At 35.0% G+C, this 16980-nt stretch overlaps 1 protein-coding gene across 1 annotated transcript in view; it reads left to right on the top strand.

Annotated features, from left to right (window-relative positions):
- LOC306849249 (xenotropic and polytropic retrovirus receptor 1 homolog) overlaps positions 1-16553 on the top strand; it is an 85826-nt gene extending 69273 nt beyond the window's left edge. Inside the window, exons 8-15 of the mRNA XM_079384143.1 lie at positions 57-244; positions 886-1065; positions 4730-4898; positions 5811-6005; positions 11225-11391; positions 11699-11838; positions 12152-12373; positions 13350-16553. Coding sequence (XP_079240269.1) covers positions 57-244; positions 886-1065; positions 4730-4898; positions 5811-6005; positions 11225-11391; positions 11699-11838; positions 12152-12373; positions 13350-13407 — 1319 coding nt within the window. The 3' untranslated portion in view covers positions 13408-16553. The remainder of the gene's footprint in view (positions 1-56; positions 245-885; positions 1066-4729; positions 4899-5810; positions 6006-11224; positions 11392-11698; positions 11839-12151; positions 12374-13349) is intronic.
- Positions 16554-16980: the final 427 nt, after the last annotated feature.

Genomic DNA, 16980 nt, shown 5'->3' on the forward strand with positions numbered 1-16980 from the left:
GTAATTTATACAGCCTTGTTGATAATCCAGCTGTTTGACTGATCCTTCCCTCTCAGGTGCTTTTTTCATTCGTAATCAGAACATCTGGCCACTGGTACGCATCTACCGTGGCGGTTTCCTGTTGATTCAGTTTCTCTTCCTCTTGGGGATTAACACGTATGGATGGAGGCAGGCGGGTGTCAATCATGTGCTGATCTTTGAGCTGAACCCCCGAAACAATCTTTCACATCAACATCTGTTTGAGGTGAGACATGTCATGTAGAAGGGAACTTTACAGGAAGCCTGTATAAAAACTTTAGTGTTTACAAAGGCTCCATTTATTTGATGAAAAATCCTGTAAAAACAGTAATATTGTGAAAAAATATTACAATTTAAAATAATATTTTTTATATATTTTACTTTAATTTATTCCCGTGATGGCAAAGCTGAATTTTCAGCATAATTGCTCAGCATAATTACTCAGTCTTCAGCGTTACACGATCCTTCAGAAATCTTTCTAATATGCTGCTTTGGTGCTTAATACAAATTTCTTTATTATCAATGTTGAAAACTGTTGTGCTGCTCAATATGTTTGTTAAAACTTATATATTTCTTTCCAGGATTCTTTGATGAATAGAAAGCTAAAAAAAAATGGGATTTATTTGAAATAGAAATCTTTTGTAACATTATAAATGTCTGTACTGCCCCTGTAGACCTTTTTTTAATGCATCCTTGCTGAATAAAACTTTAATTTCTTTTTATACTTTTGAACTAGTGTATAGCTATAAGGACATTGTATTCTGACAGATAAAATATTAGGAAAGAAAAAGGGAAAATTTTGAAAATCAGAATAATAATGCATCTGGATGTTCAATTTGCTCTTTTTTCCCCTTTCTCTTACTGTAGATCGCTGGGTTTTTGGGGGTGTTGTGGTGTCTTAGTATCCTATCCTGTCTGTTTGCGGACTACACTTGGCTCCCTATGCAGGTGAACCCCCTCATCCTCTACGGCTTCATGGTGCTCTTCCTTATCAACCCCTTCAAAACTGCCTACTACAAATCCCGTTTCTGGCTCATCAAACTTCTGGTGAGAGACAACACCATTACATTTTATAAACATAGAGCCTCTATAGCCACAAATAATGAATGATAAAAAGTGAAAAACCTTTTACGCCAACATAATGTAGGCGGCAATGGCTATTGCATGCTGTTAATTGGCTCCATGCAGATATGCAACACCCATATTTTATGATCCAATCAGTTCCAGATGGATTTAAAAAGTCCCAGTTCCTTCTCATTAAATATCCTGTTTAACGTAGAAATGTGTCAGATTACAAGTAAAGTGGGTTATAAACAGCATTTGCAATCATCATATCCTGTCTTGTTTAAGACGATAAAATGTTAACATTTTCACTGGAATTATTCTGCTAATAGCAAAACCACCTGTTCAAACACATTTCGAACACATTCAGTTAAATTAGCTAAGCGCTAATTGGCTCATTTCAATGCACAAACAGCTTTATGCATTTCATTTTCTCTGTCTGTTTCTATTAGTTTTATAGTAGTAACAATTGTTTCCCCTTGGCCTGTGTGAAAAGATACTGTGTGCATATACAGTATACTACTGTTCAAATAATTAAATAATTTTTTTTCTCTTATGCTCACCAAGGCTGCATTTATCCGATAAAAAATACAGTAAATATTGTGAAATATTATTACAATTTAAAATAAGTTTTCTACTTTAATATAAATTAAAGTGTAATTTATTTCTTAGATGGCAAAGCTGAATTTTCAGCATTCATTAATCCAGTCTTCAGTGTCCTTCAGAAATAATTCTAATATGCTGATTTGGCACTCCGGTAACATTTCTTATTATTTTCAGTCTTGAAAACAGCTGTGCTGCTTATTTTTTTATTTTGCAGAAACCATAGTACATTATTTTCAAGATTCTTTGATGAATAGAAAGGTCTAAATAACAGCATTTCTTTGAAAATAGGTATTTTGTTACATCATAAACTCTCATTACTCTCACTTTTTTCCAATTTAATGACCCTTGCTGAATAAAAGTGTTAATTTCTTTAAAAAAAAAAAATTACTGACCCCAAACTGTTTGTACAGAGTGTTTCAGTGAGGTCTTTGTGCATACATGTGTGTGATTATGTGTGTGTCTCTGTGTGAGGCACGGGACAGTGAGGTGAGGGAATATAGATTGCTGCTCTATCTCTGAGGATGTGAAGGCTGTGCTTGTGCAATCATTATTGGGATGGAGCCATCAGTAGCCGCCTGCCTCTGTCTCATTGCCCTCCCCACATCTAATTGACCTAGACTGGAGCCTTATTCCTTGGAGCACACGCAGACACACACACACTTCCTGTAGATTAAAACCGACACGTACTGATGGCCAAACAGTGGGTGGCTTTCCTCCCTGAGCTCAAACGAGCTGTCACACTCAAGCTGTGCATCGCACATGCAGCTGTAACCTTGAAATGTACCTCACATCCATGTATGTTTAAAAGCAGTTTCATCAGGTAAAAATAACTATATCAGGGTTTGTGTGAGGAGAAATCGATTTCCACTGGCATTTGAGACTCAAGAGTATGATGGCATAGATCGGTGTAGTGCAAAACTGTGTCGCTGGGAAATGTCAGCAGTGGCCTGAAGGCTGAGAGAGGTAAAATTTCATTTCATAGGGTAGTGTGATTGAGTCACAGAAATATATGTGGAAAAAAGAAAAAAAAAACAATGTGACTCAAGGGCATCAAAGGTAACTCGCCTAAATTAGCATGTAGCCTGTATGTATAGTATATAATATTTTTATTATATATTATTTAATTTATTTATTTATTATAAATATATTGTTTATTTTTCTTCACATCACTTATTTAACTGTTTTTGTTGTCATTTTTTATTTTAATTAAATTTTTCTATATAATTTTATTTATATATATTACATTATATATATATAATATATGTTATTGTGTATTTATTTATTTATTAAACGTATTTATTTTTTCCACATTATTTAATTTCTTTGATTAGTCTAATTGTGTATTTTTTATTTATTTACAGCTCTTATTTTGTAATTGTTCAAATTTCAGTGCGCATGCATATAAAAAGTTAATACTTGTTTTTATTTTTGATTAGTAAACCCATATTAGTTTACTATCATTTTTTTATTTTTCAACCTTTTAGTTTTTCAATTATTAATGATATTTTCTACATTTGAAGGCAAAGCTGCTGGTACTGTTTACCCTGAAGTCACACATGGGAAAAATACTTCAATGAATAATCATCATTACTTATACACAGTTAAAGCTGGTTTATTGGTGAGGTTAATGAGCTGATGATATTGCAGATGATCAGCCAATAAAAACCCCATTGATTTGCTTTCAGCCAGCTGAGTTCTCATTAAGATTTCCGCTCGCTGTCTCATAGAGTTCAGTCAGGGATGAGCTGTTATACAGTGCCCTCCAAAAATATTGGAACAGTAAAAACAAAATTGCTCTGTTGGCTGTGGAGTCAAGACGTTTACAAATATGATTAAAAGATTAATATGAGACAAAACTACAGAATGTCACATTTTATTATTGGGCGATTCAACACATAGATGTTTTACCAGCTAAGAAGTTCAGCACTTTTAGAGTGTCATCCCTCTATCTGATGTGAGCATAAGTATTGGAACAGTTGCCTCTCAGGTCTTTCTAAGTGATCAGCTGTCTCCTGTTGCATTAATTCTTCAGATATTAAAAGCAGGGAATGTGTCGTATCAGTTATATCCATTACTTCTGCATTCTGAATCTTGCATTCGATGATGACACACAAACCAGGATGAAGACGAGGGAGCTGACTTTGAGAGAAAAGCAAGCAATTTGGATGCTAAAAGAAAAGAGGAAGTCAGTTAGAGCTCTAGCAAAAACAAAGGGCATGGAGAAATCAAGAGTTTGGAAACCACCAGCGACACCAGCAACCAACAACGACCTGATCGGCTGAGAAAACAACAGTAGTTGATGACAGACAAATCATAAAAGCTGTGAAAATGAACCCTAAAAGACGTGTCTGTAAAATCACCAACAATTTCCAGAAAGCTGGGGTGATGCTCTGACAATTTACTGTCCTCAGGAGACTTTGACACAGAATTACAGATGCTACACAGCAAGATGCAAACCTCTGACCAGCACCAAAAATAGAAAGGCAAGATTAGAGTTTGCAAAAAAAGCACAAAGATGAGCCAGAAGAGTTTTGGAACTGTGTTTATGGACCGATGAGACAAAGATGAACCTTTATCTAAGTGATGGGGAAGCAAAAATGTGAAGAAAAAAAGGGAACTGCAAATGATCCCAAGCATACAGCCTCATCTGTAAAGCATGGTGGAGGTGGTGTCGTGGCATGGGCATGTCTCTGGAACAGGCCCTCTCAACTTTACTGATGACAGATATATGATGACAGTAGCAGAATGAATTTGGAAATTTGGAATTCAGAATGTGTTGAAACGGCTAATAATAAAATGTGACATTCTGTAGTTTTGTCTCATATTCGTCTTTTAATCATATTTGCAAATGTCTTGACTCCACAGCCAACAGAGCAATTTTGTCTTTACTGTTCCAATACTTATGGAGGGCACTGTACATAACCTCATTTTAAGAGAGAAAAGCACTTGTGGTGATTTCTCTTGTTTATTATTGTCCTCAATGATTACCTTAAGCACTGTATACAGTGTAAATATTTAAACTTCATATTTTCTGTGTTTGTAGTTCCGTGTGTTCACTGCCCCGTTCCACCGTGTGGAGTTTGCAGACTTCTGGCTGGCAGATCAACTCAATTCTCTGGTCATTGTGCTGTCGGATCTGGAGTATCTGGTCTGTTACTACAGCATGGAGCTGCAGTGGGCAGATCGTAGCGGCTTACTGCCCTCCACATATGGTAATTGATTCAGCATGTAGCCATCCTGTATTGTGCTGATGCTGATTCAAGTTTTGACTGAATGAGCCATTCATGTTGAACCATCCTAATTTCAGCATTAGATGTAATGGTAGATGAATGACTGGTTATGATTAGTTGCTCTTGCACATGAATTAAGATTGTACTGACAGTGTCAACATAGACAGGAGTTTTTCAGGTTCAATGGAGTTTATCATGTGAAATGGACCAGGAAATTCAGCGCATCAGCGGCTGTCTAATGGTGCAGAAATGTGTCACACCAGCTCAGAAATATAGGAAAATACTGAGAAAGAAGAGGAGGGAAAGTGAGTGAGCAAGGCTAAGAGAGAGTAACAGAATGTGAGCAACAGTACGGTCTGGTCAAGTAGTAGTACAGATTTTTACTTCCAAATATGATGAATAGGCCCAAATTATTTGGAAAATGGTATCTTAATTTTTTTCTTAATGAACTTTGTACTTTTATTTTTTATATATTTTTTAATATTATTATTACTATTATCATTAAATATTTTGTATTAATGTATTATTAGTAGTATAAGTAATATTATATAATTTCAATGTAATTGATAATATATCTTTGTGACAGTTGTAAATTTCACAAACACATTTTCTGGCTTTCTTGCAATTTTGACCAAATTTGGAAATTCCGTATTTGCATATTTTTGTAAAGTATATATGTAAATATATTTCAGTTTATCAAAACTAAATGCATAAGATTTCAAGACAAAATCCTAATTAAGTTCTTTTTGCAATTTTATAATCATAATTTAATTTGTAGAAATGCATATAGAAATTATGATTTTATGTTTGTATATGCTTTAACATTACTACAATATTGAGAGTACAGTCTTGGAAATATCAATGTGCATTCATAATTGTCTCCTCCTACATAAGGTGATGAAAGGTGTAACAGCTATTCTTATGGAGTTCGGGCCATCATTCACTGTCTGCCTGCCTGGCTGCGGTTTGTTCAGTGTCTGCGACGTTACCGTGACACCAGGAGGGCCTTCCCTCACCTGGTGAATGCTGGGAAATACTCCACCACCTTCTTTGTGGTCACATTTGCAGCCCTCTACAGAACTCATAAAGGTAAAAACAAACAAACTGCAATTAATTGCAAATATTACGTAATCATGTAACAATTTAATTCACTTATCAAAGCATGTTACAATTGTTATAATCAGCTTGACAAACAACAGTATGAACAGTCTGTGCCAAGTTTGGTCAATGTAGTTTAAAGGTATAGTTCACCCAAAAAATGAACAATTCTGTCATTAATTACTCACCCTTATGCCATTCCAAACCTGTAAGACAGGGGTCCTGGAGGCTGGTGTCCTGCAGAGTTTAGCTCCAACCCTAATTAAACACACATGAAGTAGCTAATCAAGCTCTTATTAGGCAAACTAGAAGCTTCAATGCAGGTGTGTTGAGGCAAGTTGGAGCTAAACTCTGCAGGACCGAGTTTGGACAGCCCTGCTGTAAGACATTCGTTCATCTTTGGAAGACAAATTAAGTCCCAGAAAGGTAGTAAGGACATCGTTAAAATATTCCATGTGACATCCGTGGTTCAACCTCAATTTTATAAAGCTACGAGAATTCTTTTTGTGCACAAAGAAAACAAAAATAAAGACTTTATTCAACAAGATTCTTCAAGATTAAAGAAGATCTAAAAGTTTAATCTTGATGGAAACTGGTTAAAGCTTGTTTGCACTGATATAATGAATTTGTTGTTTTACTGTTCTGTGGAAATTGCTGTTATAATCTTGCACTGATTGATGTAAAATGTTCTGTACAAAGAGAGCACCTGGGTGCCATTGTTTGCCTACATATACAGATGAATGGGCAACAAAAGCATGTTTTGAGAAAAGCAGAAAAAGAAAAAATTACCCTGAGCCTGTCCTTGTCTGTTAGAGACTTGGTTTATATAGCAAACATAAAAAGCAAGCATCTAAGTTTTATGTTGGAGATTAATTACACAAAGACTGGGACATTTTTTTTATAACCTAATAAGAACTCTATAGGAAACTGGTTGGAATTACATTTATGCATTTAAAAAAGAGCCGCCTGCTTTATAAAAACTCATTGGTCTCCAAACACCACATTATGCATTCGATCACAGTAATTATCCTACGTTCGGCTCATATGAACTCTTAAAGAGTTTAAAAGCATGCCATTAAGATTCCAGACATAACCCACGTCTAATTACCGTCTGATTATTGTGCCACTGAAATCCATCTGTAGTGCGAAGACTGCTGCTCAAACATGTCTTTCTCTGTCTGTCTCACTCTCTCTTATCAAACAGTCAGCCTCCATGCCTTCCCGTATCTCTTCAGAAAGACAACATCAGCCCAAATCAATCTCAAAGCACTCGGCTAAGCTGTTTCATCCATTTCATTTATATGCACACATGGTCGTTTCTGGTTATTTCCCTTAAATGTCAGTGTTTAAATATCAAGCATGGGTGCATTTTGCTCTAGACTTCAGTGTGTATTAGAAACATCTCTCTATCAGTGATATAGATGAAGTCTGGACCGCAGCCCAGAGCATCTGCTTCATATGACTAAAAGAGGCTACATTTAACCCAACGTGGCAACCTTGCCACACGTTTGATGCATTCATTCGGATCTGCTCGAGATGTTCCTGGCAGAGAGCCTGTTTAATTAATATATGAATGCATCAGAAATCACCTCCATCATTTGTGCCCTGATTCAAGCTGATGTTCACTCTAGTAAGCTGCCCAGATAAATTACATTTATTTTAGTTTTCATGCAAACTTATCCCAAAGGAATGCAACATGTCTGAGCATAAGTAATGTTTAAATTAACAGAATCATGAGCCCAACAGGTGTGTGAGATTGAGATCAGTGGTAGAGATGAAAAGCATTACTGTTTCCCCATGTGTCGAGTGGCCTAATGGTTCAAATCTAGATTTGCAACCTAAAGGTTGTAGGTTCAGTCCCAGTGATTTGTAACTCTTTGTGAACTTTAATTATTGAAGTTTAATGTGTTACTCACCCTGCACCCTGGCATTATGACTACAAGTTTTGCATTGTTAAGTGCATTGGTTCTTAACTGTCAATAACCCTGCTTTTATATTTAGTGCTCTATTTCATTTTAGAAGTGATTATAGAAATGGTAGAGAGTCAAAATCATCAAATATTTCATATAAACTTTAATGAGAAATGTCGATCTGCGCTTAAGCTCAGCTGAAGAACTCAATGACATCCAACAAGACAGAGCAAAATGCAAACAGAAGATGCTATGTGAACACTAAGAAACGATTAAAGGGCAGAGAAAATATGAAGAGAGACAGTGAAAAAGAAAAGAGGAAATGAATGAAAATGGACTATCCAGAGGAGGTTGAGCTGTAATTGCCTGTCTGTGGCGAGACAGAACATTGTGAGTGTATTGCTAGAATAATGATGAAGCTCTGAAGCACTGAAATATGATTGGATTTTTTTTCTCTCTCACTCTGTATCAGACCTGGTTCTTTGATCAAAACAAGCATTTTAGAGGAGAGTTATAGAGATTTGTACATGAACAAGTGTTTACCTGCACTGATGGCTTCATTAGACAGGTTTAAACTGTTTCATGCGGACCACATGTACCCAGGAATACATAAGGTCCAGATGGAGAGTGCAGCATGATTGACTATGTATTCACATATCACAGCTTGATTTTAAACTTCACTGTATTAACCCCCAGCATGTGCATAAATATTACAGGTTAGTACAGATTAATCAGTGAACATACATGGCCAGTATTGGTTTGGATTTTTTTTTTTCCATACCTGGGCTTTAAATTCAATGATGCTCTTTTTATTCTATTCATTCGTTTATTTTTAGTTTTCTTTTGTCATGTAGCCATCGTGTGGTCAGGTGCAGAGATTGACACATTCTATTCCCCGTTCTGTACTCTATTACTGAAGACACCTAAAAGCTGTCAGTGTTGAAAGGATGAAAACCATTTCTTCTGTGTCCGAGCACTCAGAGGGATGTTGAGAGTGATTTGTGGTCCTCTGGGAAATGGGTTTGGGTCATCGTAGTTCATGTTTACATAAATCTGCCATTGTATTATTGAGATTAACCCAAAGGAGGAATATAAGGATAAGGATATAATAAGGAACTAACACTTCTGTTTATTGGCCTAACTGGTGAATGCTGTTGAGCTCAAAATTTGCATATCCATCTGATATACGTATATCCATTTTTCTTATTGAAAGGAAAAATATAGTGGGCCAAATACATTCATGAACATTACTGTTAAAAAATTAGGAGTTGGTAAGAGTCTTTTATGCTCACAATGGCTGCATTTATTTGATCGAAAATACAGTGAAAATCATGTGAAAAAATACTGTATAAATACAGTAACACCATGTGAAACGTTGCAGTTTAAACCTTAACCTTTAACCTTTCTATTCGAATATTCATTAAAACTGTTGTGCTGATTAATATTTTTGTAGGGGCAACCATCCTTTTTTTTTCAGAAACAAAACTTTTTGTCACAAGTCTTTGCAGTTTTGATCAATTTAATGTATCATTGCTGAATGAATGAATATATATATAACTGACTACTGACTGGTGGACTACTGGTATAGATAATCAACAAAGTTTAGTTCATAGTATTTTATTTGACAAAAAATATTAGTCAAGGTTTCATGCACCCTAAAAATGTTTTTTAGTGTTTCATGACCATTTTGCAGCCTCTTTCTCTGACTCAAGCTATTTTTGCTCCTGTACCTTTAAGACTTCTATAGGTAAATGTCTTAGTTTTTGTAGGTGATCCAGTTTTGGTAAGGTTGAGCAAAAGGTTTTGTGAGAGTGCAATAATAATGCTCTGTCATGTGTATTAAGTATAGAAATATCTTGCATTATAAAGTGTGAAACAAAAGACTGAATATCAGCCCAAGCTTCTCCAGATTGCCTCTGTCCTGTGTGAAGAGATTAGACTAGCATTGCACTCTTAAAGGGTCTTATAGGGTGAACATCTGGATTTTCGGGTAATCTCAGGACACCATATTCAACATGGGCACTCGTAGATCAGGGCTGAAATAGGATGGACAGGGCTATTATGTGTTCAGGCTAAAAATGTCCTCCGCCGGTTTCCTGGCGCCTGGATGGCAGCGTGTGAAAGGCTTTATTAAGACTGATGGGCCTGTTCCAGATTCAGCCCTGTCTGCTGTCTGAGGCCTAAGAGATTTAACCATTCACTGACCTGAGACCTGCACTGTTCCACTATCTGATAAATGTCTCGCCCCCTATTACCTTAAGCTGATGCTCTAATATTGTACTGCAGGATGCCTCTTACTCTTATATTTCAGCTCTGCTTACTCTGTTTTTGTATTGTATTGCCCTTTTGCAAAATAGATATCTTTTGGCATGGTTCCATATGTTCTCCCATGCCTCATCATCAATACTAGCTGCTAATTTCTTTTCCCATACAGCTTTTATCCTCTGCCTTTCAACAGATTATACGCAGCTACTTCAGGGTTATTTATGTATAAGGGATGTATTATTGGTAATATTGGTCTTGTTGCAGAAAAATAGCTGCTGATCAAATAACATGTAGTTCTTTTTATATACTTGTTATAAATGAGAATAAGGAATGAGTTAGAATATTAAGAACTATATGTAATGTATTCATTTTGTGAAAGAGTAATGTAAAAATAGCTGGATATACACTGTTGTTCAGAAGGTTCGTAAGATTTTTTTAAAAAATGTTTTTAAAAGTATTTTATGCTCACCAAGGTTTAATTTATATGATCCAAAATATACTGTCCCCACAATATATATTGTCACACATATCTGATCAAAAATTAAAGCATTTTAAAATAATTGTTTTCTATTTTAATATATTTTAAATGTAATTTATTCCTGTAATGGCAAGGCTTCATGACTCCAGTCTTCAGTGTCACATGATCCTTCAGAAATCATTCTAATATAAAATAAACTTTTTTGCATTTTTATGTGCATATGCAACAAAGAGTAAAAATAGTACAGGCTAACTGTTCACTAGATTTTAGTTTATATAAAAAATATATATATATTTATTTTTTTATTTTTCTTGTAACTTTAAAGGTGTTAAAGCATTTTAATCATTGTTTTTAATAATATAAACACATTATTATATTATATGGTCATTTGACATTGAATGACCTTTTAGTGGCCTGAATGAATAACACTGGTCTCAAACAAAAACTAAATATGTAGTGTCTGGAATCCAACCGATTGAAGTGAAGATGGATGGATGGTAAACAGTCTCCCTCTAGTGGACATATTGGTAATATCAAATTCACTTCCTCTGTTTCAGATCAGAAACACGTGGATGCTGAGGTGTTTTTCTACATGCTGATCCTGTCTTCAGTTGTCAGTTCACTCTACACACTGATCTGGGACCTAAAGATGGACTGGGGTCTTTTCGACCGCCATGCAGGCGAGAATACCTTCCTGAGAGAGGAGATTGTTTACCCACATAAAGTAAGATATGGCAGAAAATAAAAAATCATCTTAATGCACCATATGAAACATATAGTAAAATGTGTTGCATAATGGTCAAAAATCTGCTCTGGTGAGCACAATGTTGTAGATTCAAACCTTCTGGGGAGCAAAACAAAATAATCCTGCTAATCAATTGGTTTGCTGCTCTTAAGATGGCTTAGTTGGTGACCAAAACCAGTTGGAGCCCAGCAGACCAGCTTAGGATGGTTTAAGATGTTTTCATTTTCAACAGGGATATTTATCTGTTACCACCAGTTCTCATGATGTCACTTTCTCTTCCTTTTAGGCCTACTACTACTGTGCCATTATAGAAGATGTGATCCTGCGCTTCGCCTGGACACTGCAGATCTCTCTGACTTCCATGACTGCCATTCCTTCCATTGAGGACATTGTGGTTACCATTTTAGCTCCTCTGGAAGTGTTTAGGTGAGATGATTGTGTAAAACAGGGATTCTCCAAATTTTCATTAGCTGAATTCCTTTAAGCTAAAATATTCACTTGAAGTAACACATTCACATTCTTGGTTCTCTATTGTTGGTTAATGGTCACATGACTTGCAGGTAAAGAAATATTTTTTTAATTATTATTTATTTTATTTTATTTTACAATTTTCTGATTTAATTCATTACTAGTTTTTCATGAACTCACAAACCCCCTCCAGTTTCCTCACAAAGCCATTTTTGGAAACCTTGTTGTAAAACATTCTCTCCTAATCATTTGAATTGTTTTCTCCCTGTAGACGTTTCGTGTGGAACTTCTTCCGTCTTGAGAATGAGCACTTGAATAACTGCGGTGAGTTCCGAGCGGTGCGGGACATCTCAGTGGCTCCTCTAAACGCTGATGACCAGACGCTGCTGGAGCAGATGATGGACCAGGAGGATGGAGTCCGGAACAGGCAGGGCAAAAAGAGCTGGAAACGGAGCTACAGCCTGTCCTTACGACGACCCCTGCTATCCTCACAGTAAGAGATTTTTATTTTATATTGTATAAATCATACATATTTATACATAGTTATAAGTAGGCAGCTTTGTTTAGTACACCTGTATACAATTCATATTCAATAAAATTATTGCTAAGATTAATTCAATTAATATTCAATAAAATTATTGCTAAGACTTAAAAAAAAAAAAAAAAAAACTTTCGGTAACACTTTATTTTAGGGTCTCTTAACTAGTTGCTTATTAGCATACATATGACACATGACCTTATTCTACATCCCTAATCCTACCAATACCTAAACTTAACAACTACCTTACTAGCTATTAATGAGCAGCAAATGAGGAACTTATTGAGGGAAAAATCGTATTTAATAGTGAATAAGTGTCCCTAATCTAAAATGTTACCAAACTTTCATAAACAACTCATTAACAAACATGTAATCCAATTCACTGCAAAAATGTAAAAAAAAATAAAAAATGAACTGAATTTAAAGTTAAAAAATATTTAATTTCACCAATAATCCAATTCACTGAAAAAAATATAAAACTAATTGATTTTATTCAAGTAAAATATTATTTAACATCACCAATAATCCAATTCACTGAGAAAAATGTAAAAAAATTAAAATGATTTTAAGTTAAAAAATAATATTTAACATCACCAAACCTATATAAATGCATTAGGTTACACACACACACACACACACACACACACACACAGACACACTCAAAAACTAAAACACAAACACTTTTTTATGGTGTAAAAAATATAGTTCTAATATGCTGATTTGGTGTTGAAGAAACATTTTTTTATAATATTTATAATATTTTCGTGGAAACCATGACCATTAACCCTTTTTTCCCCTGAAAGTTCAAAAGAACGATATCTATTTGATATGACATTTTTGCAAAACCAAAATCTTACTGACTCCAAACATCTGAGGTCAGTAAGTGGCATTTTATTTTTAATATATATATATATATATGTTTCTCTGACAGGTCTAAGAAGGATACTAAGGTGCTCATTGAGGATACGGATGATGAGGCCTTCAGCTGAACCCAGATCTCGCTGTCTCGCCACCTGTCTCTGCTTTCTATTGGTTCCTCACAGAGCTGCCTCAGCACACCTGATCCCAAACACACACAGATACATACATATTCACACACTCACCATACCATCCAAAGACAGAGTAGTGGACAGAGTTAAGCACAAAAACAGCCATGAGACATATCAGGAGACAACAGTGACATTGTACAAACACTAACACACACATCCAACGAGATATACACACGCACGGAAAAGCCAAGTGTGGAATTTTCCTCAAGTTACTTTTTTTATTAGGCTTTTTCATTTTGTTCCTCTATATTGATACTTTTTTATACATTTGTTTAGGTTTTTGAATCTATATTACTGCATATGACTGTTTACAAACTTAAAATAATAACTAGGAACTACAGGGAGGAGAGATATCATATGGAAGAATAATATATCGCACACTGCACAGACTCAAGTCGCACATTATAACTGCAGCGCATTTACAAATAACAACAGCTCAGTAGCTGATGTGTGTTATATTCTTTTAGTTGTCTTTTTCTTTCATTTTAGTTTTTTTTTTTTTTAGTTGTCATGACATCAGAGTACGGCCCTGGTGGCACTTTTTGGAAATGCTTCATATTTATAAACCATAAAAAAACATACAATGTTTAGAGATTTATTGTTTCATCATATTTAATATGCAAATGTTTTATTTTTTAACATGCATTGCTTTGATATCAAAGCTGTCATATTTTTGCCATGTATAGTTTGTGTTTGAGAGAATGGAGTGTGTGTGTGTGTGTGTGTGTGTGTGTGTGTGTGTGTGTGTGTGTGTGTGTGTTTGTTTTCTTTTGGGGAGTGATAGCTGATGTTAAATGAAAAGTTTATATTCTGCTGTCCTCCTGCTGATGTATATTATTATTTTTTTTTTATTGATATTTTGACCAGTGAAACTACTGTAAGTAAACCTGGATAATATTTGAAATGCTATTTGGGTAAAAGAAAAAAAGATCAGATTCTGTGAACTATTTCAAATGCAATGATGCACTAAACTGAAACAATTCAGGAATAATTGTCACACAACTGCAAACTGAATGGAAGTGGACACATTTTTATTGAACTAATGTGTTTCCTACAAGGCTTTTTGTATGACTTATTGAGCATTGCCATTACCACTGCAAGCCAAAGAGGAAATGCAAACACTGCCAGTCGATTATAATTCTTATGGTTGTGATATCAGTTTATTATTTTGGTAAACCATATGAAATGTGCATCAAAAAGTAGTTCCAGTGTGGTGAGGAGACCAGCTTTTTCCTTACCAACATCTAAACTATGGTCGCAGTTTGATTATTTGTATGCTTGATGAGTGTGGCAATATCTTTACGTGATTGTACGTGATCTATAATGTACATTTTTGCAAGACAGGTATAAAAAAACCTTGTCTTTCATACATTTTCATACATAGTCTCTGAATTTCAAACAGCATATTTAGGAGAAAAGCATCTGTTTTTTGCCTCTTTATGATAATGCTTCGATAGCAGAGAGTGAAAACTGATATTATAACTTACAAAGACTTTTTTATGATTAATATCCATTGTTGTCATCAAAAAAGAAAACGCCAGGGCTGTTTTAGCTGATGTGCTTTGCTTACTTCTTTCAGCTTTTAGTTTGCTTTGATACTCTTTCAACAGCGTGTGTCCTTGTATTTTTTCAAGCACAATCTTTCAGCTGTAACTAAAATCAAATGAAAATATGGTTTTGTCTTCACAATCTCTCTTATTATTTGCTCTTTAAAAGAAAAGTGTTAATGCTAACGAAAAAAACAATGTACAGATAGCAGGCGTTGTGTTTGAGTTTGTTATTTTTTAGTTTTTTGCTTAAACACATTTAAGGCTAAATTGAAATGTTCATATTTTGGATTACAAATCTAACACAGAAGAAAGGAAAAACTACATGTGATTTATGGTTGCAAAAGAATATAGAGTGCTATCCTCATTGAAAATGTAGTGTTACTGTGTTAATGTGCGGTCCTTTTGTCCGTTTAATATTAATGAAATGTCAATCTTGTTGTTCTCAAAATGATCCTTTGGCACACTGTGTCTTACTTTGCTGTCTTTAGTTCTTGACTCTGAGAACTCACTGAATCCTTTATCGAGTAGACGATCAAGTGGCGCACAAAACATTTTAGAAATGATACACTTTCTGAACCAATATCACCGTAAACGGATGCTGAGCACAAATTTGCCCCATCCAGTGCTTTTTGTAATGCATTGCCAATTGTCTTGCCTGCATGCTGCTTTTGTTTTGCACTGTAAATAGTTTAATTTTTTAAATTTGAAAGGTGTAAAAGAATGCCAGTTAATTTATTGTACTAATGATTTATGTACAAGTTGAAGACTCTTGTTTTAAATGAGCAGTATTATGGTAGATGAAAGGCATTTTTGATTAGTCACAATCCCACAGTCTTACATATGTGAATTCTGTCAAAATAGTGTAACTTAAGACGCTTTAGTGAATATGGAATGTGATCGGTTTTATCTACAGTAGGTGTATATTTCTACTCATAACACTTTCATCCCCAGGGTTTGTGCCCATTTGACAGGACTTGGGTGACGGTGATTTTAGGATGATATTATGAACTGATCTGGCTGGAGGGAGGTTTGGGATACGTTCTCATTAACACCCTATCTAGGGGTTCTGTTATGAGATGAACCCTCAAAATGTAGGGTTTTTATTTTGTACTTTTTCAAATACAGAACTGGAATAATACACAAGCCCTGACATCATTTCTTCATGGGGGGAAAACTATGTTGACTTGATTGCTTGCTAAACCCATGATGTTATGTGCTTGATATCTCTGCATCTCCTATCTTGATGTTGTATCCCTTCTTAAATACTTGAGTGTGACATTGTTTGTATTTGATAGATGGTTGTACTTTTGAGTAAGTAAAGACTTCAAGAAAAATAGAAAAACTTGTGGTTCTGTGATTAAATAGAGATATAAAAGAAAGAAAATGTCTCAGAGTTCCCCCTTTTACGGAGTAGTTTGTAAATGTTGAGTGTATTCCTATGATGTTCCACTGATGATCTCATTTGTGTTTCTGTATGCACTTTGGTGATCCTGTCATATTTGGGTTTTATAAACCACGCTTATTTTTAAAACCTTCATTTTGTGTCAGCATTTTTATTTTACTTAGGCTGATTCCAGTAACTAATTTGCTGAAAACTCAAATGTAATTTTTTTTTTAAAATGTATGATTAAAACAAGAGTAAACATGACACTTGTCATGCAATTTCTTATTTAGACTATGGTGAACTTTGACATTCAAAAACAAACCTCTGATAAAATGAATAATACTGTAGAAAATGTAGTCTTTATACAAGAGGAATATGCATTTGTTTAGAATTACGGGTCAAAGCAATTATAATGAGTCATAAAACATTTTAAATCAATGCAAAACAACTTTTCTACAACACTCTCCCAGTGAACAAAAACGTGTGCAGAATCCCATTCATTCCTGCGGCCGCTGAGATCCTGTACACTCCGCCTTCTTTCGGTTTGTGCGCATGCGCTATTCGATTCTCCACAACTCC

The sequence above is a fragment of the Barbus barbus genome (assembly GCF_936440315.1).
Source record: "Barbus barbus genome assembly, chromosome: 29".
In the NCBI taxonomy this organism is placed as follows: domain Eukaryota; kingdom Metazoa; phylum Chordata; class Actinopteri; order Cypriniformes; family Cyprinidae; genus Barbus; species Barbus barbus.